A 26,664-nucleotide genomic window follows, 5' to 3' on the forward strand; every position below is an offset into this window, starting at 1 on the left:
TCTGGAACGCTTCAACAAAGCCCAGTGATTTTGAGATTGTTTTTTCGTGACACATTATACTTTATGATAATGGTGAATTTAGGTTCATATGTTTTGTGTTGATTTATAAAAAATATCAGACATTTGAAAAAAATGTTAAAAAATTAGGAATTTTCAAACTTTCAATGATTATCCCTTTAATCCCGATAGTCATACCACAGCAAAACATTAATAAATAACATTTCCCACATGTCGGCTTTACATCAGCACCGTTTGCAAAATGTTATTTTATTTTGTTAGCATTTTAGGAGGTTTAAAAATTTAGCAACAATTTGAATTTTTTTCAAGGAAATTAACAGAATGTATTTTTTTAGGGACTTATCCATGTTTGAAGTGAATTTGGGGGTCCTATATATAGGGAAACCCCCACAAGTGATACCATTTTAAAAATAGCACCCCCTGACATATTGAAAACTGCAGTCAGGTAGTTTGTTAACCCTTCGGGTGATTTTCAGGAATTAATGCAAAGTGGTATGAGAAAAATGAAAATGTGTATTTTTACCACTTAACTGCCACTAACTTCTGAACAGGTTACAACAGCCGTCAGACTCTAAGGCCGCTATTTGGTCATGAATTGCCATCGCAAACATCAGGACCACACAATCATGATCTGAGACCACCAATTGGGATAAAGAGGAAGCCCCCACACTCTGTTAACCATTTATAATGATGTAGTCACTACTGACAGCATCATCTAAGGGGTTAAACAGATTTGGAAGATGCAAACACTGATCGTGGCTGATGCAGCAAGTTGTCAGCTATAGTGTACAACGGACAGATGCTATATTGTTACCTGTATGGGGAGGCTATTCCCTTATATGTCAGGTCAGTTAAAAGGCGTATTGGCGGTCACTAAGGGGTTAATTATGCACAAAGTTAGACCAGTACATCAGGGTTGTCTTTCATTACATCTCACACTCTGAGAAACCTGCTCTAAGCTATTGTGGGGTGTGTTCTGTTCTGTTACTTCTGCTTATTGCTGCCTGCTTATGGTTGGGCAACGTCATACAGGGGAAGAAGTACAGACCCCCAGTGAAAGCTCTCTGATAACAACCACTTGGACTTACTAAGTGCCAAATATTTTGTCTGCAATGGAGAGGCAAAATTAAAAAAAATATATATATATTATGTACATATTCTGTGCAGCAACCACGTCTGATTCAATGTGGACAATTTAGTGAAAGGTCGTCTGTAAGGTTTTACTAAAGAGGAAATACAAGGCAAAAAGAGCCTAGACTATATTTAGCTTCCAACAGAAGAAATGGCATAGTTCAGATTTCTTTTGAATTGTGTCTAGTTGCATCAACTTTATATACTGCTTGAATCAAACAAGCAACAAATTCACATTGTTGGGGATAATTGTGCTTAATTGGTATTATCCTGCTTTGTTGAAAGTTATCACAGTATTTTTGTATCCCGCATTCTGTATTTTACATCTTCACTTTGCTTTATAGCTTTATTTTAATTTATCGCAGCACTATTCTCTCATCTGTGTCCTATAGGAGCTTGGGGGAAGCATGTAAGGGAGCTAACATTCATCTTATAGGTAGTTTAATTTCATAGATGTACAGCCTGGCAGTGGGACAATGTGGTTTGCACTGTTATGGTAATTCTGTACCACTAGTGTATTCTTTGTCATCAGTCAATTGCCCTATTGCAGTCATGTCCAGGATGTTGGCAGCATTACCACATGCCTTACAGAGTTATTATACTCTATAATATAATTGTGTACACAGTGACATGCGTTGTATGTGGTGAGTCTGCATGCGTCGTTTTGACGTGCCTGCTGAGCGCAAAATGTTGCATTCGGCGGGCACGTCAAAACGCAGCATGCGGATGAATCCGCATACAACGCATGTCCTTGCATACACAATGTTAAAGATAGGTACGCAGGACGCATGCGGAAGTAGGCGGAGCTTAAGGAAAGAAGTCCGCAGCACCACGCTGCAGAGTGAAACGCTAATGTGAACCTGGCCTACGAAAACTGGTAGAGCTGTGGCCTGTAAAACAGTGATTTTACTACATCAAAGAGTCAAGTAAGTGACACATCATTGAAATGAGTGTTTTTGTTCCCATTTTATGCTACTCTCAGAATGGGAAGAATCAGCTTGATGAACATTATTAGGCATACAGTTACATATTTTCAGGAATTTTTTGTAGTTTTGACTATTAATTTTCTGAAATTTTCATAATCATAGCAAAAAGTGCTAACGACATGAATGTTATAGAAATGTTTGCTTGGAGACGGTAATTTAACTGCCACACAAACTTTTGTGATCTATGGTTTGTTGCTCGTGTGTATGAAAGACAGTATAGAAATGTGGGTGAGGCAAAGGGCTCTGCAATGAGGACACTTTAAGACTTTGGAGAGGCTGTCACTGCTACGGTTTTGTACTGGCTGGCCAGTATTACATCCACATGATGTCCTTTAGGAGTCAAGATTAGAATGTGGGTGGAAAATATATTAATAATTCATTGTTTCACTTTAGCAAAGGCTTGCGGATCTCCCCCACGACTTGAGTATGGACTACCTAGAGACGAAGATTTGGAAAGAACCCTGTTTTCTTTTGGTACAAAAATTATGTATGTTTGCCGACCTGGTTATACTAAAATTCCTGGCAAAAGCGCACTTGTAACATGCATGGATGATTCCACATGGTCTCTACCAAATGTCTTTTGTAAACGTAAGTTATACCATTTGCAATCAATTGAAACAATTCAATTCGACTAATTTTGCGGTGTTCAAAGGGAACCTGTCAGCAGGATTGTGCACAGTAACCAACACACAGTGTTAGATCGGCGCAGTTATACTGATTACAATGTTATCTTGGTTTGATGAAATCCATCTTGTGGTTGTTCTTTAATCTTTATTTTCAGTTTTGTGCTACTGATATGCTCATGCCCTATGTTGGGTCTGGAGGGGGGTCTGAATGCGGTGCTCCGATTAGGTACTCATAATGCAGACTGCTGACAGGTCACTGATCCATCTGTAAAGGCACGGATGATTGACCTCGTGGAGACCAAAACATCCAACACCGCGGAGACACCATCACATGTTTCTCAATGCAGTGATCCAGAACACTGCCCCCATTCCTTATGGGAAATATGCAAATGCATGTAAAGTAAGCTGCAAAGACATCATCACGTGTTTCTCAACGCAAGCAATGAATAGCCAGGCCTTTCCCCGGGAAGGAACAACCATGGGAAGGGCAGCATCCAATAAAGGAAAACCACCTATGCCAAGCATGGTATCCATCTACAGACAACTGTTTCAGGGTTTTTGCCCCTCATCAGTGTGGAGTAGGAAACTGGCTATTAGGAGCAGTGCCTAGTAGAAAGTTTATAAAGGCACGGATGATTGACTTCGTGGAGACCAAAACATCCAACACCACGGAGACACCATCACGTGTTTCTCAACGCAGTGATCCAGAACACTGCCCCCATCCCTTATGGGAAATATGCAAATGCATGTAAAGTAAGCTGCGGAGACACCATCACGTGTTTCTCAACGCAAGCAATGAATAGCCAGGCCTTTCCCCGGGCTATTAGGAGCAGCTTACTTTTCATGCATTTGCATATTTCCCATAAGGGATGGGGGCAGTGTTCTGGATCACTGCGTTGAGAAACACGTCATGGTGTCTCCGGGTGTTGGATGTTTTGGTCTCCACGAGGTCAATCATCCGTGCCTTTATAGACTTTCTACTAGGCACTGCTCCTAGTAGCCAGTTTTCTACTCCACACTGATGAGGGGCAAAAACCCCGAAACAGCTGTCAGGAGTGAGGTTTTCTGGAGGAATCCAGACTCTTTTGCAGAGAATTCTGTTTTTTTTTTCTGTGGTAGTTTATACCGACAGCTTTGAAGATGAGTTATGTGAAGAACACCATCCGAGTGACGTTGGAGCCATCTATCCGGGCAAGGAACAGCGTGGTCTTTATCGTTCGTGACCTTATTGAGGAAAAGGCTGGAGGAAAACGGGAGAACATCTTTAGTATCAATGAGTTCCCTAATCAAGGTAACTACGATGTTACTTTTATGTCGTAGCATTATTGCCTGAATGTCTATGAGTGGTTTCGGAATCATGCCGGAGATCCCTGTTTAAAGGGAGTCAAATGTGAACCACTGTTTGGTCTTCAGGAAAGGCAGGTGACTATCACTGTCTATAACCCCTTTACTGAACCTGCATTGTTGGAGAGCTTCCTCTCACAGTATTGTGACTTTGTTTCAAAGGGAGAGAAGCAAGTGAACTGCTTAGGAATCTTTAATTGTCGATACAAGTATCGTGTAAGGTTCAGAAGAGATCCTGGCAGTGTGGGTGGGTTCAGACACCCTCCGGCGAACTTCTCTGTGGCAGGGCATAGGGGTTTCCTGACGTACCCTGGGCAGCCTCTGTTTTGCAGGAGATGTTTCTCTTTTGGACATGTCCAGGCAGACTGCCAGAAGGGGCAGTGTTGCCGAAACTGCAAGAAGGAGGGGCATATGGCTGGTGATTGCCCGATCGCTAAGACCTGTGACGTGTGTGGTAGTAGTGACCACATGTATAAGGATTGTCCGCGGAGGGCGCCTAGACGCTCAGAGAGTGAATGGAGAGAGGAGGAGGAGAGAAGGAGGACGTTGGCGACTATCAGAAAGGAAACTGAAAGAATGGAGAGAGAGGAAAGGAGGGAGAGGGAGAGGGAAAGACGCTCTGTGACTCCAGATGACATTGTGCTAGCACCCCGTGGTGCTATGAGTGATGCACAGAAGGAAGATAAGGAGTTTTGGTTGGCGGCAAAAAAAGTAGAGAAGGGGTTTAAGAAGAAGGAAGAAGATCAGGAAGAAGATGAGGAAGAAGATGATGACTCTACTGTGCCTGAAATGTTTTCTCTTGAGGAAGCAATGGATGCAACGGAGGAAAACGTGCGCATTTCTGAAGCTGAGAGCCCTGTGCACCCCTCAGATCCTCAGAATATTAGAGGGCTCTCTTCAGATGAGGACAGGGGTGCGAATAAGTGTCAGAGGGAGGAGGATGGGGAAAGTGATGAGGCATGCAGTAGTATGCCTAAGAGGAAAATTGGGCCAGCTAAAAAAAAATGGAGTGAGCACGAAGGGGCTAGTGGTTCAGAGACTTGCTGTTCAGTCCGAATGGCAGAGGAGGACAATGGTGATACTGGGTAAAATGAAAGCTCAGTGGATCTGTTGTTTTTTTTTTTTCTCTCCTTTCTGTGAGTCTTGACCTTTGTCAACGGCTTTTTGTGTAATGTGTGTAGTTTTGTGGTAATTTTTGCATTGTTTTTTGTTTTTATAGTATGGGTTTTTCTATAGTTTCTCAAAATGTGAGAGTTTTTAAGAAAGCGAGGAGGAGAGCAGCAATTTTGGATTTTTTAGCTATGCAGAGTGCATCTATTTTTTGTTTGCAAGAATGTGGGATTGTGGATGGTGTGAAAGGGGATGAGTGGTCTTATGGTGCGTCTGTGTGGTCTGGTAGTGCAAATAATAGAAATGATGGTGTGGGTATTTTAGTCAAGGGGCAGGAGGTTGTTTTGAATAATTATTTGGTGGTGGAGGTGGGGAGGTGTATCTTAGCAAATTTTGAATATAAAAATGCTAAGTTTTGTGTTATCAATATTTATGCGCCAGTAGAAAAAAATGAGCGTAAGTTATTATTTGAAAAAGTGAAGCTTTTTGTTCCAGGAAGAGTGCCTGTGGTGATTGTGGGTGATATGAATTGTGATGTGGGGGGAGTGAATGTGGATGTGTCTGGAAAAGTTTTGCTAGAGTTAGTTACTGACTTTGATTTGAGTGATATGCAGCGTGTGTGTAAGGTTAACCCTTTGTTAGATACCTTTTTTTCTGATAGTGGAAGAGCACAGTCCAGGTTGGATTATTGTTTTATTTCTAAAAATATTATTCCTGTTGGATATAAGCAGGATAGGGTCGTTTTTTCGGACCATGTTTGTGTGTTGTGCGAGTTAGATATTAATGTTAGTGGTGTGTTTGGAAAGGGTTTGTGGAAATTAAATGTGAAATTGTTGGAAAATGAAGCTGTGAGGAAGGAGTATGTGAGAAAGTATAAACAGTGGTGTAAAAGTAAGGAAAGTTTTGGGAATGTTTGTGAGTGGTGGGATTGGGTTAAGAGGCAGACAAAAAAGTTTTTTAAAAGTGTGGGGTATGAATTTGCGGCAATTAAGAGGGAAAAGTTTGTTAAGTTGAATGCCCGTTTATGTTTATTGTATAAATTGAGGGAAGGAGGAATGGAGGTGGAGGAGGGGATAAAAAAGGTTAAAAAATAAATTAAAGAGTTTTTGGAGGAGAAAGGGAAAAAATTTTTTAGGGCAAAAATTGATAGAATGGAGCAAGATGAAAGGTGTTCGAGGTTTTTCTTTAAAAAGGTTTTTGGGAAAAAGCAGAGTATGAGTGTTTTGAATGCAGAGGATGGAAGAGAGGTAAGTGGGGAGGATATGTGTGAACATGTGGCTAAGTTTTATGAGGAGCTGTATGCAGTGAAGTGGAGGGATGAGGCTTTGGAGGAGGATGTACTAAGTGTATTAGAAAATAAATTGAGTGAGATGGAGAGAGAGAGAGTGATGGGTGAGGTGACAGGTGATGAGTTATGGAAGGTAATGAATAGCATGGCGTTAAATAAGACTCCAGGAGAGGATGGTCTTCCTATAGAGTTTTATAGGGTGATGTGGCATGTGATTGGTAAGGATTTTGTGGATATGTGTAAGTATATGTGGTCTAGTATGGAGGTGGCTGAGAGTATGCGTGCAGGGATTGTTGTGTTAATACCTAAAAAAGGAGATTTGAAGAGTTTAAAAAATTGGAGACCGATAACATTGTTGAATTGCGATTATAAGATCTATGCGAAAGTAATGGCGAATAGGATGCGTGACGTGATAGAGAGTGTGATTGGGGATGAACAGTGTTGTGCAGTGCCGGGGAGACGTATACATGAGTGTGTGTGTATGTTGAGAGATTGTTTGTGGGACTGTATGAGTCGGAAGAAGAGTGTATTTGTTTTGAGTTTGGACTTTGAAAAGGCGTATGATCGGTTAGCACATAGTTTTTTGTTCCGGGTATTATTGAGAATGGGGTTTCCGCCTGATTTTGTTTGGAGGGTGAGGAGCTTATATAAAGACATTTATAGTTGTGTTTTGATGAATGGTTCTGTGGGTAGAAGAGTGAATGTTTTTTCAGGTGTGCGACAAGGTTGTCCTTTGTCTCCTGTGGTTTTTATTTGTGCGATTGAACCATTGCTTTGTATGTTGAGGAAAGATAAAGTGATTAGAGGAGTACAAGTGCCAGGAGGTGGAGGGAGGGAATGGAAGGTTAGTGCTTATATGGATGACGTGTGTGTGTTGTGTGATTCAGAGTATTCTGTGAGGCGGGTGAAGTTATTAGCGTCTATTTTTTGTGGTGCGTCAGCATTTAAGGTGAATTGGGAGAAGAGTGAGTGTAAGGTTTTTGGGGGAGGGGTTTTAAGTAAGGATGTAGGAGTGAATGAGGTGACTGGGTCTATTAAGGTTTTGGGTGTGAAATTTTCAGAGAGTTTGGATGGGAAAGAAAGTTGGGATGATGCAAAAGGAAAAGTTGAGCGGAAGTTATGTTTTTGGAAGATGAGAAGTCTTTCGTTTTTTGGAAAAATCTTAGTTATTAAAAGTGTGATTTTGCCTATTTTTTTATATATTGCAGTGGTCTTTCCGCCGGGGTATATGTGTATGAGAGGGTTAAATAGGATTCTGTTTGTGTTTTTGTGGAATTCTAGAATGGAGAGGGCTAGGAGGGAGGTTTTGGTGAAACGTTTAGAAAAAGGTGGGTTGGGTTTTCCAAACCTTGAGGTGTTTTTTGGTGTAAATATTGTGGTTTTTGTGTTGAGGGTGATTAGGATGGATGGGAAGTTTTCTTGTCTGTGTAGGTTTTTGTTTGGGGCGTATTTATTTCGTTTGAGGTGGCGAGAGAGGGATCTGAAGTATCCGGTTGCTTTTGACGTGCCTAGATGGTATGTGTGGGTTTATAAATTTTTGGTGAAGTATGAGTTATGTGATGTGGATGTTAGGTTGTTGAGTAATAAGAAGGCTGTATATAGGATGATTGAATGTAGAGAGACAGAGTGTGGAATAAACATGGTAAGAGGGAATGATATAGAAAAAGTATGGAAGAAAGTGCGGTTGGACGGTATGACGAATAGGCAGAGTGAGATTGTGTGGCAGTCTTTGCATGGAGTGTTACCAGTTAGAGAATTTCAGAAGAATCGTGGGTTGGGGAGAAATGATATGTGTCCGAGAGGTGGGTGTGGTGGAAGGGAAAGTGTAATACATGTGTTTTGGAATTGTCATTATGCTAGGGAGGTGATTGGAAGAATGGGACCGTTGTGTAAAGAATTGTGTGGTGTGAGCTTGTTATCATTCGAGTTGTTCATGTTTGGCTTGGGAATGTGTAATGGAGTGAAGGAGAGAGTGTTGTGGTTAATAGTTGCATGTATAAAAGAAGTATTATGGGATGTGAGGAATGTGTATGTTTTTAAGAGAAAGGAAATTGTAGTAAAGAATTGTCTAAAAGTGATTTTGGGGAAGATGTATGTGTGTTTTCTATGGGATAAAAGAAGAAGGGGGGAGGTGGATGCCGAAGGGATTTGGAAGGTGAAGAAGTGGAGATACCTTGTAAATATGTCTTGACTTGTTTTTTCTGATGTTGTATTAAACTGAAATTTTCCGATGATGATGGGAACAGCTTTTGTGTTTTGGATTTGACGCAGCTGTGTGGGATTTTTCTTTGGTCTTGGATTTCTGGACCGTGGATTTTCCCATCTGAGGGGAAAAAAAAAAAAAAAAAGAAACAGCTGTCTGTGGATGGATACCATGCTTGGCATAGGTGGTTTTCCTTTATTGGATGCTGCCCTTCCCGTGGTTGTTCCTTCTCGGGGAAAGGCCTGGCTATTCATTGCTTGCGTTGAGTAACACGTGATGGTGTCTCCGCAGCTTACTTTACATACTGATCCATCTGTGACCTGCCCCCTAGTTTGCATAATGAATATCAGTACCTACTGAGGAAAAAAAACACATTTTGCAGGCACGTGCAGCAAAATCACATGTTTTGTGTGCCAAAAATACATTTTATTCATGTTATTCAGCTTGGAGAAAAAAAATTGATTTGAAAATGGCGCCTGCCGCACCTGCGCAGTAGCTGCTATTGGTGTCTAGCTGTGATCCGATAGCTGCTACTGCACATGCGTCTCCATCTTACTGGAGAACGAAAAAAAATTCCTCTTCCAAGATAGCGCCGCTGGCGCATGCGCAGTAGCAGCTATCGGCTATCTCTGAGCTGCTACTGCGCAGGTGCAGGTGGCGCCATCTTAGAGGAGGAATTTTTTTTCTTCTCCAGTAAGATGGCATTGCCGGCACATGCGCAGTAGCAGTGATCGGATCACAGCTAGACACCAATAGCAGCTACCGTGCAGGCGCGGCGGGCGCCATTTTCAAATCGATTTTTTTTCTAGCTGAATAACATGAATAAAATGCATTTTTGGCACATAAAACATGCGTTTATGCTGGCACCTGCCTACAGAAGTTTTTTTTAAAGTATATACAGATATTCATTATGCAAACTAGAGGACAGGTCAGTGAGCGATCAGTAACCTGTCATCAGTTTGCATTATGAATATCTAATCATCGCACCACATGCATAGCCCCCCTCCAGGCCGCCCCGGAGCACAAGCATACCATTAACTGCAAACTGAAAATAAAGATTAAAGAACAACCATAAGATGGATTTCATCAACCAAGTTATCATTTTAATTAGTATAATGGCGCCGACCTTACACTGTCTGAAGGTTACTGTGCACAATCCTGCTGACAGGTTCCTTTAAAAAAATGTTTACATTTGAAAATTTTATTTAATTTTGATGATACAGGAGTAATTATTTACCACAATCTTTGATGCAACAATAGGGAAACATTCATATTCATTATTGTATCAGTATTACATCACCAGGAGTCTATTGAGCCATCAGTATTGCATCTTCTCAGAGTGACCAATAGAAACCTGCTATCTCAGCCTCGATGATGCAATTCAATAAAGCTACATCACTTGGTTTTAGAAATACTCTCTCTGTTAGTCAGACAGCATTATTTATTAGCCTTTTTGCTTAATTCTATCACAATAAATTCACTGAGGCCTTGGACTTGCATTAACAAATCAGATTATTTTTGCTACAGTGCGTTGCGAAAGTATTCGGCCCCTTTGAACTTTTCAACCTTTTCCCACATATCATGCTTCAAACATAAAGATCCCAAATGTAAATTTTTGGTGAAGAATCAACAACAAGTGGAACACAATTGTGAAGTTGAACGAAATGTATTGGTTATTTTACATTTTTGTGGAAATTCAAAAACTGAAAAGTGGGGCGAGCAATATTATTCGGCCCCTTTACTTTCAGTGCAGCAAACTCACTCCAGAAGTTCATTGTGGATCTCTGAATGATCTAATGTTGTGCTAAATGCCTAATGATGATAAATATAATCCATCTGTGTGTAATTAAGTCTCCGTATAAATGCACCTGCTCTGTGATAGTCTCAGGGTTCTGTTTGAAGTACAGAGAGCATCATGAAGACCAAGGTACACAACAGGAAGGTCTGTGATACTGTTGTGGAGAGTTTAAAGCCAGATTTGGATGCAAAATGATTTCCAAAGCTTTAAACATCCCAAGGAACACTGTGCAAGCGATCATATTGAAATGGAAGGAGTATCAAACCACTGCAAATCTACCAAGACCAGGCCGTCCCTCTAAACTTTCATCTCAAATAAGGAGAAGACTGATCAGAGATGCAGCCAAGAGGCCCATGATCACTCTGGATGAACTGCAGAGATCTACAGCTGAGGTGGGACAGTCTGTCCATAGGACAACAATCAGTCGTACACTGCACAAATCTGGCCTTTATGGAAGAGTGACAAGAAGAAAGCCATTTCTTAAAGATATCCATAAAAAGTGTCGTTTAAAGTTTGCAACAGGCCACATGGGAGACATACCAAACATGTGGAAGAAGTGTTATGACCTGGTGGTTAGGACAATAATGGACCTGGTGATTAAGAGCCCCGGAAAGACCTGATAGTTACAATAACACAGGATAAGCTCTGGGAAGTGGGAACTCTGCTGACCGCAATCCCTAATCCTATCACACACACTAGAAATAGCCGTGGATTGCTCCTAACGCTCCCTATGCAACTCGACACAGCCTCAGAACTAGCTAGCCCTAAAGATAGAAAAATAAAGCCTACCTTGCCTCAGAGAAATTCCCCAAAGGAAAAGGCAGCCCCCCACATATATTGACTGTGAGTAAAGATGAAACTCACAAACACAGAGATGAAATAGATTTAGCAATGAGAGGCCCGACTTACTGAACAGACAGAGGATAGGAAAGATCACTTGCGGTCAGCACAAAACCCTACAAAAAGCTACGCAGAGTGTGCAGGGAAAAAAAACCTTCCACACCGACTGACGGTGCGGAGGCGCCACTCTGCATCCCAGAGCTTCCAGCAAGCAAGAAAAATTCACAATAGCAAGCTGGACAGAAAAATAGCAAACAAGAAAATAGCAAACAGGAACTTAGCTTCTGCTGGAGTAAACAGGAAACCAGAATGATCCAGGAGCGAACTAGACCAATACTAGAACATTGACAGGTGGCATGAAGCAATGATCTAAGTGGAGTTAAATAGAGCAGCCAGCTAACGAATTAACCTCGTCACCTGTGGAAGGAAACTCAGAAACAGCGGCTCCACCCACAGCCACCAGAGGAAGTCCATGGACAGAACCAGCCGAAGTACCATTCATGACCACAGGAGGGAGCTTGACAACAGAATTCACAACAGTACCCCCCCCCCTTGAGGAGGGGTCACTGAACCCTCACCAGAGCCCCCAGGCCGACCAGGATGAGCCAAATGAAAGGCACGAACCAGATCGGCAGCATGAACATCAGAGGCAAAAACCCAGGAATTATCTTCCTGACCATAACCCTTCCACTTGACCAGGTACTGGAGTTTCCGTCTCGAAATATGAGAATCCAAAATCTTCTCCACCACATACTCCAACTCCCCCTCAACAAACACTGGGGCAGGAGGATCAACGGATGGAACCACAGGCGCCACGTATCTCCGCAATAATGACCTATGGAACACATTATGGATGGCAAAAGAAGCTGGAAGGGCCAAACGAAATGACACAGGATTGAGAACCTCAGAAATCTTATACGGACCAATGAAACAAGGCTTAAACTTAGGAGAGGAAACCTTCATAGGAACATAACGAGACGACAACCAAACCAAATCCCCAACACGAAGTCGGGGACCCACACAGCGCCGGCGGTTAGCGAAACGTTGAGCCTTCTCCTGGGACAATGTCAAATTGTCCACCACATGAGTCCAAATCTGCTGCAACCTATCCACCACAGTATCTACACCAGGACAGTCCGAAGACTCAACCTGCCCTGAAGGGAAACGAGGATGGAAACCAGAATTGCAGAAAAACGGCGAAACCAAAGTAGCCGAGCTGGCCCGACTATTAAGGGCGAACTCAGCCAACGGCAAAAAGGACACCCAATCATCCTGATCAGCAGAAACAAAGCATCTCAGATATGTTTCCAAAGTCTGATTAGTTCGTTCGGTTTGGCCATTTGTCTGAGGATGGAAAGCCGAGGAAAAAGACAAATCAATGCCCATCCTAGCACAAAAGGATCGCCAAAACTTCGAAACAAACTGGGAACCTCTGTCCGAAACGATGTTCTCCGGAATGCCATGTAAACGAACCACATGCTGGAAAAACAATGGCACCAAATCAGAGGAGGAACGCAATTTAGACAAGGGTATCAAATGGACCATTTTAGAAAAGCGACCACAAACCACCCAAATGACCGACATCTTTTGAGAGACAGGGAGATCCGAAATAAAATCCATAGAAATATGCGTCCAGGGCCTCTTCGGGACCGGCAAGGGCAAAAGCAACCCACTGGCACGAGAACAGCAGGGCTTAGCCCGAGCACAAGTCCCACAGGACTGCACAAAAGAACGCACATCCCGTGACAAAGACGGCCACCAAAAGGATCTAGCCACCAAATCTCTGGTACCAAAGATTCCAGGATGACCAGCCAACACTGAACAATGAATCTCAGAGATAACTCTACTAGTCCATTTATCAGGGACAAACAGTTTCTCCGCTGGGCAACGGTCAGGTCTATCAGCCTGAAATTTCTGCAGCACCCGCCGCAAATCAGGGGAGATGGCAGACAAAATTACCCCCTCTTTGAGAATACCCGCCGACTCAGGAACACCCGGAGAGTCAGGCACAAAATTCCTTGACAGGGCATCAGCCTTCACATTTTTAGAGCCCGGAAGGTACGAAACCACAAAATCAAAACGGGAGAAAAATAGCGACCATCGAGCCTGTCTAGGATTCAACCGTTTGGTAGACTCAAGATAAGTCAAATTCTTGTGATCTGTCAAGACCACCACGCGATGCTTGGCTCCTTCAAGCCAATGACGCCACTCCTTGAATGCCCACTTCATGGCCAACAACTCTCGATTGCCAACATCATAATTGCGCTCAGCAGGCGAAAACTTTCTAGAAAAGAAAGCACATGGTTTCATCACCGAGCCATCAGAACATCTTTGCGACAAAACAGCCCCTGCTCCAATCTCAGAAGCATCAACCTCAACCTGAAACGGGAGCGAAACATCTGGCTGGCACAACACAGGGGCAGAAGAAAAACGACGCTTCAACTCCTGAAACGCTTCCACAGCCGCAGAAGACCAATTGACCACATCAGCACCCTTCTTGGTCAAATCAGTCAACGGTTTAGCAACACTAGAAAAATTAGCGATGAAGCGACGATAAAAATTAGCAAAGCCCAGGAACTTTTGCAGGCTCTTCACAGATGTCGGCTGAGTCCAATCATGAATGGCCTGGACTTTAACAGGGTCCATCTCGATAGTAGAAGGGGAAAAAATGAAACCCAAAAATGAAACCTTCTGAACTCCAAAGAGACACTTTGACCTCTTCACAAACAAGGAATTCGCACGAAGGACCAGGAACACCATTCTGACCTGCTTCACATGAGACTCCCAGTCATCCGAAAAGACCAAAATATCATCCAAATACACAATCAGGAATTTATCCAGGTACTCTCGGAAGATATCATGCATAAAGGACTGAAATACTGATGGAGCATTGGAAAGCCCGAATGGCATAACCATGTACTCAAAATGGCCCTCGGGCGTATTAAATGCTGTTTTCCATTCATCGCCCTGTTTAATACGCACAAGATAATACGCCCCTCGAAGATCTATCTTGGTGAACCAACTAGCCCCTTTAATACGAGCAAACAAATCAGACAGCAGCGGCAAAGGATACTGAAATTTTACTGTAATTTTATTAAGAAGGCGGTAATCAATACAAGGTCTCAAAGAACCATCCTTCTTGGCCACAAAAAAGAACCCTGTTCCTAACGGTGATGACGACGGGCGAATATGGCCTTTCTCTAAGGATTCCTTTATATAACTCCGCATAGCGGCGTGTTCTGGCACAGATAAATTGAACAATCGGCCCTTAGGAAACTTACTACCAGGAATCAAATTAATTGCACAATCGCAATCCTTATGAGGAGGTAGGGCACTGGCTTTGGGCTCATCAAATACATCCCAATAATCCGACAAAAACTCCGGAACTTCAGAAGGAGTGGAAGACGAAATTGACAAAAATGGAACATCACCATGTACCCCCTGGCAACCCCAGCTAGACACAGACATAGATTTCAAGTCCAATACTGGATTATGAACCTGTAGCCATGGTAACCCCAAAACGACCACATCATGCAGATTATGCAACACCAAAAAGAGGATATCCTCCTGATGTGCAGGAGCCATGCACATGGTCAATTGGGTCCAGTACTGAGGCTTATTCTTGGCCAAAGGCGTAGCATCAATTCCTCTCAATGGAATAGAATACTGCAAGGGCTCCAAGAAAAAACCACAGCGCCTAACATACTCCAAGTCCATCAAATTCAGGGCAGCGCCTGAATCCACAAATGCCATAACAGAATAGGATGACAAAGAGCAAATCAGAGTAACGGACAATAGAAATTTAGACTGTACCGTACCAATGGTGGCAGACCTAGCGAACCACTTAGTGCGCTTAGGACAATTGGAGATAGCATGAGTGGAATCACCACAGTAAAAACACAGCCCATTCCGACGTCTGTGTTCTTGCCGTTCAGCTCTGGTCAAAGTCCTATCACATTGCATAGGCTCAGGCCCATGCTCAGATAATACCGCCAAATGGTGCACAGCTTTACGCTCACGCAAGCGTCGATCGATCTGAATGGCCAAAGACATAGACTCATTCAGACCAGCAGGCATGGGAAATCCCACCATGACATCCTTAAGGGCTTCAGAGAGACCCATTCTGAAGATTGCTGCCAGGGCACACTCATTCCACTGAGTGAGCACAGACCACTTTCTAAACTTCTGACAATATATCTCCGCTTCATCCTGACCCTGGCACAGAGCCAGCAAGATTTTCTCTGCCTGATCCACTGAATTTGGTTCATCATAAAGCAATCCAAGCGCCAGGAACAACGCATCAACATCACGCAATGCCGGATCTCCTGGTGCAAGGGAAAATGCCCAGTCTGACATCGGATTCTGAACCACAAAATCTTGAATGTTTTGTAGCCTTGCAGTGAGATTATCCATCCAAGAGGACAGACCTTGAATGTCCATGTCTACACCTGTGTCCTGAACCACCCAGAAGTAAAGGGGAAAAGTGAGACAAAACACACTGCAAAGAAAAAAAATGGTCTCAGAACTTCTCTTATCCCTCTATTGAGATGCATTAATACTTTGGGCCAGCTGTACTGTTATGACCTGGTGGTTAGGACAATAATGGACCTGGTGATTAAGAGCACCCGGAAAGACCTGATAGTTACAATAACACAGGACAAGCTCTGGGAAGTGGAAACTCTGCTGACCGCAATCCCTAATCCTATCACACACACTAGAAATAGCCGTGGATTGCTCCTAACGCTCCCTATGCAACTCGACACAGCATCAGAACTAGCCAGCCCTAATGATAGAAAAATAAAGCCTATCTTGCCTCAGAGAAATTCCCCAAAGGAAAAGGCAGCCCCCCACATATATTGACTGTGAGTTAAGATGAAAATCACAAACACAGAGATGAAATAGATTTAGCAAAGAGAGGCCCGACTTACTGAACAGACAGAGGATAGGAAAAGTCACTTGCGGTCAGCACAAAACTCTACAAAAAGCCACGCAGAGTGTGCAGGAAAAAAAAACCTTCCACACCGACTCACGGTGCGGAGGCGCCACTCTGCATCCCAGAGCTTCCAGCAAGCAAGAAAAATTCACAATAGCAAGCTGGACAGAAAAATAGCAAACAAGAAAATAGCAAACAGGAACTTAGCTTCTGCTGGAGTAAACAGGAAACCAGAACAATCCAGGAGCGAACTAGACCAATACTAGAACATTGACAGCTGGCATGAAGCAATGATCTAAGTGGAGTTAAATAGAGCAGCCAGCTAACGAATTAACCTCGTCACCTGTGGAAGGAAACTCAGAAACAGCGGCTCCACCCACAGCCACCAGAGGAAGTCCATGGACAGAACCAGCCGAAGTACCATTCGTGACCACAGGAGGGAGCTTGACAACAGAATTCACAACAAAGAAGGTGCTCTGGTCAGATGAAACCAAAATCGAACTTCTTGGCAACAATACCAAACAATATGTTTGGCGTAAAGGCAACACAGCTCATCACCCTGAACATACCATCCCCACTGTCACACATGGTGGTGGCAGCATCATGGTTTGGGCCTGCTTTTCTTCAGCAGGGACAGGGAAAATGGTTAAAATTGATGGGAAGAAGGATGGAGCCAAATACAGGACCATTCTTGAAGAAAACCTGTTGGAATCTGCAAAAGACCTGAGACTGGGATGGAGATTTGTCTTCCAACAAGACAATGATCCCAAACATAACGCAAAATATACAATGGAATGGTTCACAAATAAATGTATCCAGGTGTTAGAATCGCCAAGTCAAAGTCCAGACCTCAATCCAATCAAGAATCTGTTGAAAGAGCTGAAAACTGCTGTTCACAAACGATCTCCATCAAACCTCTGAGCTCGAGCTGTTTACCAAGGAAGAATGGGCAAGAATTTCAGTCTCTCGATGTACAAAACTGATAGGTCGGGATCACACATATGAGAAACACGTCCGTGTCTCGCATGTGAAATCCAAGCTCTGGCGCTGGCACTTGGGAGCGGAGCGTGCGGCTCCATGTGTTGCTATGCGGCCGCACGCTTCGCTCCACAGTGCCGGCGCCAGAGCTTGGATTTCACATGCGAGACCGGACGTGTTTCTCGCATGTATGATCCCGGCCATAGAGACATACCCCAAGTGATTTGCAGCTGTAATCGCAGCAAAAGGTGGTGCAACAAAGTATTAAGTTAAAAGGGCCGAATAATATTGCACGCCCCACTTTTTAGTTTTTGAATTTCCACAAAATTTTAAAATAACCAATAAATTTCGTTCAACTTCACAATTGTGTTCCACTTGTTGTTGATTCTTCACCAAAAATTTACATTTGGCATCTTTATGTTTGAAGCATGATATGTGGGAAAAGATTGAAAAGTTCAAGGGGGCCGAATACTTTCGCAAGGCACTGTATATGTGGCAAAGTGACCCTTGCATCACAGGAGAGAAAGCTGACTTCTGTGGTTAAGAAAGCCTACGACCTGATATGTGGCTGCAGAATAGGACTTGCAGCATGGGTCTTTTAATGCATAGTGGAGACGGGATTTCATGAAATCCCCTCCACTATGCTGTAACATCTGGATGCTGCGTTTTTGACGCTGTGGCTCAATGCAGCGTCAAAAACGCAGCGTTTCCTGAACGTGGAAACATACCCTAACAGTTGCTACTTCTGCATGTTGTTTTCCCTTTATAATTCTCAATAGATATTCTATAGTACGTTTAATTACAGATAAGTTTCCTCTATGTGCATCTTTAGGTTTGTAGAAATAATAATGTTTAAAAGTAATAATTACATTTCTATGCATTATCTACATAATTTACGTAGTAGTAAAATGAAAGCTCTTCAATGTCATAAAAAAAAGAGCCAAATGACAAGTTTTCATTGTTATATTTGAGTTCAGCTCATCAAAATCATAGAAAAGGCACATTTCATTTCTGAATCAAGACAACTTTTAAAAATTTGTATCTGGTTCCAGGTCCCCCAACAAATTCTGGTAAGCTTCATGTTCTCATTTGCTGGCTAATGGCTCTGTCCTTTGCACGGCTCCTTTTGGGGGAATGTTTCCCTTAGCTTGCCCTGTGGTACATACTGTACCATTTCATATGTGATCACTTGATGCACTTACACATGTATCTTACTTTTTTCTGGTGGGAGACCGTGTGTTTTTCTGCATTGCCCTAGTGTTACTTTTAGTGTTACTATGTTATGTGCATTTTTTACTCATTTACATTTGCTTAATAAATTTGACTTTTGTTCTATTCATCTATTGCTCCCCGTCCTCCTTTTTTGTTCCTATTACACTGGAGCTGGTGTTGACTTGTCGGGGGTGGATTACGTCACCTGCTACCATACTGGCATTTAATATGTATCTGGGATTTTTGTTGCTATTAACTTTCAAAAATTTGTAGATTGTTGTTATTGGAGCTTCCTAACTTATTGCAGAACTACACAAATTCTTATATTACCTACAAATAATGGCAGCAAGCCAGTGGGTCAATGTAAAGGATAGTGAAGGGAATAGTAGTCATAGACAGTATACGTATGCAAAACCTACCAATATTATCACAAGTGTATTAAAATACTAACTTTATTACATAAAAAAATATAAGATTTACAGAATAAAAAGTGAATAGATGATATCAGCATTGAAAAATACCAAAGAAGATACAAAGTATACAAGTAATGCACAAGTCAAATGGCAATAAGGAAAGAGTGTATGAATACATAAACCATATAGTAATTATCAGCTAGGGCAGGTTGCTATGCATTGTAAAGGTGAATAAATTAAAAACAATAAGGATTAAGAAATTGTAGTCAGATTAAAAAAAAATTCTTAAATTAACTATAGTAAGGGATGGTGCATATCAGAAAAATTATATAATGCCTATAATAACAATCTTGTGCCTTACATATAATACAAGGTAGCCATAGACTCAAAGTAGATGCATAGTGTGTATTACCTTTGATGCCTGACGCACGTTTCGCCCTGGCCTGTTCCAAGGGGCGATGCAGAAAATTAGTACATGGTTTATGTATTTATATACTCACTCATTATTACCATTTGACTTCTGCACTACTTGTATTCTTTTTATCTTCACTCGCATTTATCCAAGATAATATCACCTATTCACTATTATTAGTAAAATGAAGAACATGCAGATTTTGGAGGTGGAAATCCTTGCAGCAAAGAGCGACCAATGCAGTCAGCACAACACACAACTGCTTTAGAACATTTATTCCTATCAGACTGATGCCATTCCAAAATAACTAGTCAGCTTTTTCTGATATATTGAGGTTAACCTTTGGTCCACAACCTTTTTTTACAAAATGCCCTGGCCTGGCCAAAAAAAAAAAGCTTATTCATGTGCTGATTCCCCTCCATATCACTCCTTGGGTCCTCCTCTAATTTCCCATCCACCTCTTCAGATGGGGATATAATGTAATTATCGAAGCCAAATAGTGTAAAAAATCACTTGGCACGTGATTGGCTGCAGTGGTCACAATTGTATACGACTGGAAGAGAAGGAGACTGTTGAGGAATACAGAAAGTGGTATAGATGGGTATTGGCAGGTGAGTATTTTTTTTTTACTTATCAACCCTTTTTAAGGTGGGTCACATTTATTAACTGAAATAGTTATTCCAACTTTAAGGATTATTTGTTTTTTATTGCAAAATTTTCTGTTTTCCTAAATGCAGCTGAAATTCAGCAGGTACTGCTTAAATCGCCCTGAAGTAATCTCCCCTTAGTGATGGATGAGGGTGGCCAAAATTATGTTCTATGTTATAAAATTGAATAGCACTGAATTTTAGACTTAAAAATAATTAAGTAGGAATATGTATGTTTAGGAACAGAAGATTAGAATTTTTTTACTAGCAAAGAATTGTCAGAATAATACCAGAACGGTTATAATCTTTTTTTTATTTTTCTATTCTTCAAAAACTACAGCCGATACTCAAGAGGTTCACTTGATTTGATTATTACTTTCTTTTTTGTAGTTAGATCCTGTGGTAATCCTGGAGAGGTGGAAAATGGTCAAATGCAGGCTGAGAACTTGGACTTTGGCTCCAGAGTAACATATACTTGTAATCGTGGGTGAGTTTTATGAGTGGTTGCTTACATTTTCAATTCACTCTAAAGCCATGTGCACGCGACATCTTTTTGACGTTGGCATACCCGCATAACTTTAGACGCTGAAGGCGCTTCAGAAAATGCCTGTGGTGTTATCCTGAAGCGTCTTCTTTGTTACCTTCATTGTTATTTTTATGGAAGCTTTGCCGTTGGCGTCTTTTTTCATGCAGGGATCTTTTGAGCACACTGAAGACACTCTGGTAACAACTTATCCAAGCACGTTCACCCATCACTATTATTAACCCTACTATTTTGAGGGGTTTTTCAACATTTTGCGTCTGTCTTTGTATGGACAGTTTTTTCACCTTTGACGTGTACGAATAAATTTTACATTTTAATCAAATTAATAACAAAATTCTCCGAGAGCCACAACTTTATTTTTTCAGCTATGGAGGAGTATGCGAGTTTGTTTTTTGCGGGATGAACTGCAATTTTAGTTATATTTTTGAGACTTGGACTTTTTAATCACTCTTTAGATTTTTTTTGTTGCGAAGTACTGAAAAAATGTATTCTAACTTTTTGTTTACTGCATTCACTCAGAGAGACTAGTTAAAAGTTAGTTTTATAATTTGGGTTGTTACAGATGTGGCGATGCCAAATACTGTATGTTTTTTTTTCAATATTAAAGGACTTAAATTGCTAAAAAGAACTATTTCCATTTTGTTAGCCTATTTTTTTAGTTTTCTAAATATATTTTTTACTTTGCTGGTATGTTACACTGGAGGAGATTACACAAACTTTCTCCTGTCTCTGCTACAGCCTATCAGCTCCCATGCATCCTCTCCTCCTCTCCTCTGTCTGTTGAGGGAAGAGCATTTTAATGGGCTACATCTCAGCCTGGATCGCAACAACAGAGTTGATCCAAGGTTACATTGCTACATAGGTTGAAAAAAGACCAAGTTCAACCTTCCTCCAATATTTGTACATTTCATCACTAATTTAACTGTAACTCACAATGTTATGTGTATCAACAAAATAGTCCAGCCCTTTTTTAACCCCTTAGTGACAGAGCCAATTTGGTACTTAATGACCAAGCCGATTTTTGCAATTCTGACCACTGTCACTTTATGAGGTTATAACTCTGGAACGCTTCAACGGATCCCGCTGATTCTGAGATTGTTTTTTCGTGACATATTGTACTTCATGTTAGTGGTAACATTTCTTCGATATTACTTGCGACTATTTATTAAAAAAACAGAAATATGGCAAAAATTTGGAAAATTTAGCAATTTTCAAAATTTGAATTTTTATTCCCTTACATCAAAGAGATATGTCACACAAAATGGTCAATAAATAACATTTCCCATATGTCTACTTTACATCAGCACAATTTTGGAATAACATTTTTTTTTATTAGGGAGTTATAAGGGTTAAAATTTGACCAGCAATTTTTTATTTTTACAGCAAAATTTACAAAACCATTTTTTTTAGGGACCACCTCACATTTGAAGTCAGTTTGAGGGGTCTATGTGGCAGAAAATGCCCAAAATTGACACCATTCTAAAAACTGCACCCCTCAAGGTACGCAAAACCACATTCAAGAAGTTTATTAACCCTTCAGTTGCTGCACAGGAACTGAAGCAATGTGGAAGGAAAAAATGAACATTTTACTTTTTTTCACAAACATTTTACTTCAGAACCAATTTTTTTTATTTTCACAAGTGTAAAAAAAGAAAATGAACCACATAATTTGTTGTGCAATTTGTCCGGAGAATGCCGATACCCCATATGTGGGGAAGGACCACTGTTTGGGTGCACAGTAGAGCTCAGAAGGGAAGGAGCGCCATTTGGCTTTTTCAACATAGAATTCCCTGGAATTGAGATCGGACACCATGTCGCGTTTGGAGAGCCGCTGATGTGCCTAAACAGTGGAAACCCCCCACAAGTGACACCATTTTGGAAACTAGACCCCCTAAGGAACTTATCTAGGTGTGTGGTCAACACTTTGAACACCCAAGTGCTTCACACAAGTTTATAACGTAGAGCCGAAAAAATTAAAAATCATTTTTTTTTCACAAAAATGATCTTTTCACCCCCAATTTTTTATTTTCCCAAGGGTAGCAAGACAAATTGGACCCCAAAAGTTGTTGTGCAATTTGTCCTGAGTATGTCGATACCCCGTATGTGGGGGTAAACCTCTGTTTGGGTGCACAGTAGAGCTCAGAAGGGAAGGAGCGCCATTTGACTTTTTCAACATAGAATTCTCTGGAATTGAGATTGGACACCATGTCGCGTTTGGAGAGCCGCTGATGTGCCTAAACAGTGGAAACCCCCCACAAGTGACACCATTTTGGAAACTAGACCCCCTAAGGAACTTATCTAGGTGTGTGGTCAACACTTTGAACACCCAAGTGCTTCACACAAGTTTATAACGTAGAGCCGAAAAAATTAAAAATCATTTTTTTTTTCACAAAAATGATCTTTTCACCCCCAATTTTTTATTTTCCCAAGGGTAGCAAGACAAATTGGACCCCAAAAGTTGTTGTGCAATTTGTCCTGAGTATGTCAATACCCCGTATGTGGGGGTAAACCTCTGTTTGGGTGCACAGTAGAGCTCAGAAGGGAAGGAGCGCCATTTGACTTTTTCAACATAGAATTCTCTGGAATTGAGATCGGACACCATGTCGCGTTTGGAGAGCCGCTGATGTGCCTAAACAGTGGAAACCCCCCACAACTGACACCATTTTGGAAAATAGACCCCCTAAGGAACTTATCTAGGTGTGTGGTCAACACTTTGAACACCCAAGTGCTTCACACAAGTTTATAACGTAGAGCCGAAAAAATTAAAAATCATTTTTTTTTTCACAAAAATGATCTTTTCACCCCCAATTTTTTATTTTCCTAAGGGTAGCAAGAGAAATTGGTTCCCAAAAGTTGTTGTGCAATTGGTCCTGAGTATGTCGATACCCCGTATGTGGGGGTAAACCTCTGTTTGGGCGCACTGCGGAGCTTGGAAGGGAAGGAGCGCCGTTTGAATTTTTAATCTCTTAATTGTGAGAGCGGACGCCATTTTGGGTTTGTAGATGTGCCTAACAGCAGAAACCCCCCACAACTGACCCCGTTTTGGAAACTACACCCCTCAAAGATTTTAATCAGGGGTATATTGAGCAATTTGAACCCACATGTATGACACAGAGTTTGATAACATTAGGTCGTCATATTGAAAAAATTCATTTTTTTCCACGAGAATCTTGTTTTAGACCTGAATGTCTCACTTTTTCAGAAATAACATCAAAAAGTGGACCCCACAATTCGTTACCCACTTTATTATGAGCGCAGCGATATCCCATATGTAGTCAAAAAGTTCTGTTTGGACAAATGGCAGGGCTTGGACAGAAAGGGGCACAATGTGACAAATTTGGCTTTATTTGAAATTGAAGATCCAGGACCCATTCAAAGCTTCTAGATACATTGAGCAAAAAAGAAAATCCTTCCAGGAATTATTACTCACAGAGGGAGGCATGCTCCTAAAACACAATGGCTGACTATAAAATTGGTCTTGCTAACAAAACAGTTGTCCCGCATTTGCGTATATTGTAGCAGGAAGAATAAACTGTACTGGAATGAAGGGCAAAATGTGTAGGAAAATGCAGCCAACTATGTGGCAAAGCGGAGTTTGTTCCAAAGATGAAAGAACACCATCAGGGCTAGAATGGCAGACACTTTCAGAGACTGGTCGTACAACGTCCTTTTAGCTCCATCAATCCCTATATGAGAGACGAATGTGCCAATAGACGTGGTACACTATAGCAAGCTCCCACCCGCCAAGGTCAGAACCGCTATATGCACAAAACAACCAGTTCTCTATAGAAAGTATTGTCTGGTACCAGAGGTTCGGCAAGAACCATAAAGTAAAGCCCATAGTGTATAAGTACGGAACTTCCTAATTTTTTTTAGAAATCCTACAATAAAATGATCATGCCCGTATCATCAACATAAATATAAGTAATATAAATGGAAGCCAAAGTTTTGTGTAGCAAGAGTCATAAAGCAGTCAAAGTTAGATAAATGGTCAAAAATGTTTGTGAGTAATCAAGTCCTAGAATTCATTTTCAGATGATTTCACTTTTCAAGATCATTTCTGGGGTCCACATTCTAACGCTTATTAACATAGGTACGTGGACGAGAATTTGTTGGAATAGTAGTTTGGTATGGGATTGATCGAGTCGTAGAATTTTCAGATGACCTGACTTTGCAAGAACATTTGTGGGGTCCTCACTCTAGAGCGTACAGACGTGGGTACGTGGATGAGAATTTGTTGGGATAGTAGTTTGGTATGGGATTGATCGAGTCGTAGAATTTTCAGATGACCTGACTTTGCAAGAACATTTGTGGGGTCCACACTCTAGAGCGTACAGACGTGGGTACGTGGACGAGAATTTGTTGGGATAGTAGTTTGGTATGGGATTGATCAAGTTCTGGAATTAATTGTGAAATGGGGTAAAATGGGATCTACTAATTAAAATATTATTTATCAATTGTTCCAAATTGTACTACTGGGGCCACTAAGCAGAAAATAAAAATTATTGAAAAAAAGCAAACTAATAATTGTAGGTGGTGTGGTAGGTCTCAAAACAGGGGGAGATACAAAGGCCTGGTTGGGATGGGCATGTGGGGCAATAGAATCGGGAATCACTCCACCTGCCATGCTTTCTGCAAACTCTGCACCTTTTTTGAGGATACCTTTGGGTGGGAGTGACAGGGACAGGGTGAGGAAAATGGCGTTCTGACAGTCTCCGGGAATCCTCAGAGTCGAAGGCTTCCCCCGGTGCCATGGACTCAAATATGAGGCTCTCTACTACTTTTTCCTGAAAGTGCAGGAAAGTTAGCAGTCCTTGAGATTTTTTATATAGGACAAAGCTGTTGTAGGTGGCAGTCTGAATTAGATAGATTCCCACCTTTTTATACCACGCCCTGGTCTTCCTCTTGACCAGGTATGGTTGCAGAACCTTGTCTGACAGGTCTACGCCACCCATATGTCTGTTATAGTCTGTGACGAAGACTGGTTTTTATTTGTCCCTGGTGGCACCCCTCTCTCTGACCGTCACAGTGGTGTCCGTATGCAGTGTGGAAAGCATATAGACGTCCTTCCTGTCTTTCCACTTCACTGCAAGAAGTTGGTCGCTTGCAAGTGAAAATGACGCCCCCCTCTCCAAACGTCTGGACACCAACTGTGACGGAAACCCCACTCTGTCTTTCCTCACTGCCCCACAGGCCCCTGTATTTTACAACCCAAATAGAACAAAAAATAGGAGTAAAGAACGTCCAAATAGAAAAGAATAATTTTATTAACAAATATAGAAACAATATAATGGACTGGGATCAAATAGTGATGGCCACTAATGTCCGGACACACAGAAAACATAAATGGGCAAGTACATAAAGTGCTACGTGCATATTGTAAATAAGGGAATCAGAGAATGCAGGGCATAAACCATCTAGCACCGCAACGGCGGTGAAACAAATGTGTACACAATAGATAAAGCCCCCGTTCCCTCCTCTTATCCTAGCTTACCCATAATGTGACTGCGGCCTGTATTTGCAGCATGGAGGGATTTGTATAGGGGGATACTCGTGTAATAGTTATCGGTATACACGTGGTACCCTTGATTGAGAAAGGGCGTCATTAGCTCCCAGACAATTTTGCCTGGGATACCAATTGTCTGCGGGCAGTTTGGGGGGTTTATTTGGCGGTCCCTACCTTCATAAATTAGGAAGGTGGACGTGTACCATGATGAGCTCTCGCAAGCTTTATATAATTTTACGCTGTATTTGGCTCTCTTGGAGGGAATAAATTGGCGGAATAACAGACGGCCCTTGTAGCTCATCAAGGACTCGTTGACTGCCATATTTTGCTCTGGGGTATAGGAATTTAGAAAGGAAGTTTTTAGGAGGGAAATTAGGGGTCTTAATTTATTTAGCCGATCGTAGTTGGGGTCAGTTCTTGAGAGAGCTTGGGAATTGTCACTGAAGTGGAGGAATCTCATCAGGGCTTCGTAACGGGCTCGGGACATGATGGCTGCAAATACAGGGGTGCAGTGGACAGCTTTTGTTGCCCAGTAAGAGCGGAGAGTGGTTTTTTTTTACTATACCCATATTCAGGGTGAGGCCTAAGAATTTTTTTTTATTTCAGGGACATTTGTGGGGATCCAGGAACGGGAATGAAAGGCAGTGGGATTTTGGGAAATATATTGCCGGGCAT

At 41.7% G+C, this 26,664-nt stretch overlaps 1 protein-coding gene across 1 annotated transcript in view; it reads left to right on the forward strand.

Annotated features, from left to right (window-relative positions):
* Positions 1-26,664, forward strand: part of LOC138669634 (complement receptor type 1-like) — a 139,949-nt gene that overhangs the window by 50,299 nt on the left and 62,986 nt on the right. The window contains exons 10-11 of the mRNA XM_069756282.1: positions 2,529-2,723; positions 20,330-20,426. Of these exons, the coding sequence (XP_069612383.1) occupies positions 2,529-2,723; positions 20,330-20,426 (292 nt within the window). The remainder of the gene's footprint in view (positions 1-2,528; positions 2,724-20,329; positions 20,427-26,664) is intronic.

This window comes from Ranitomeya imitator, chromosome 3 (assembly GCF_032444005.1).
Source record: "Ranitomeya imitator isolate aRanImi1 chromosome 3, aRanImi1.pri, whole genome shotgun sequence".
NCBI classification, from domain to species: domain Eukaryota; kingdom Metazoa; phylum Chordata; class Amphibia; order Anura; family Dendrobatidae; genus Ranitomeya; species Ranitomeya imitator.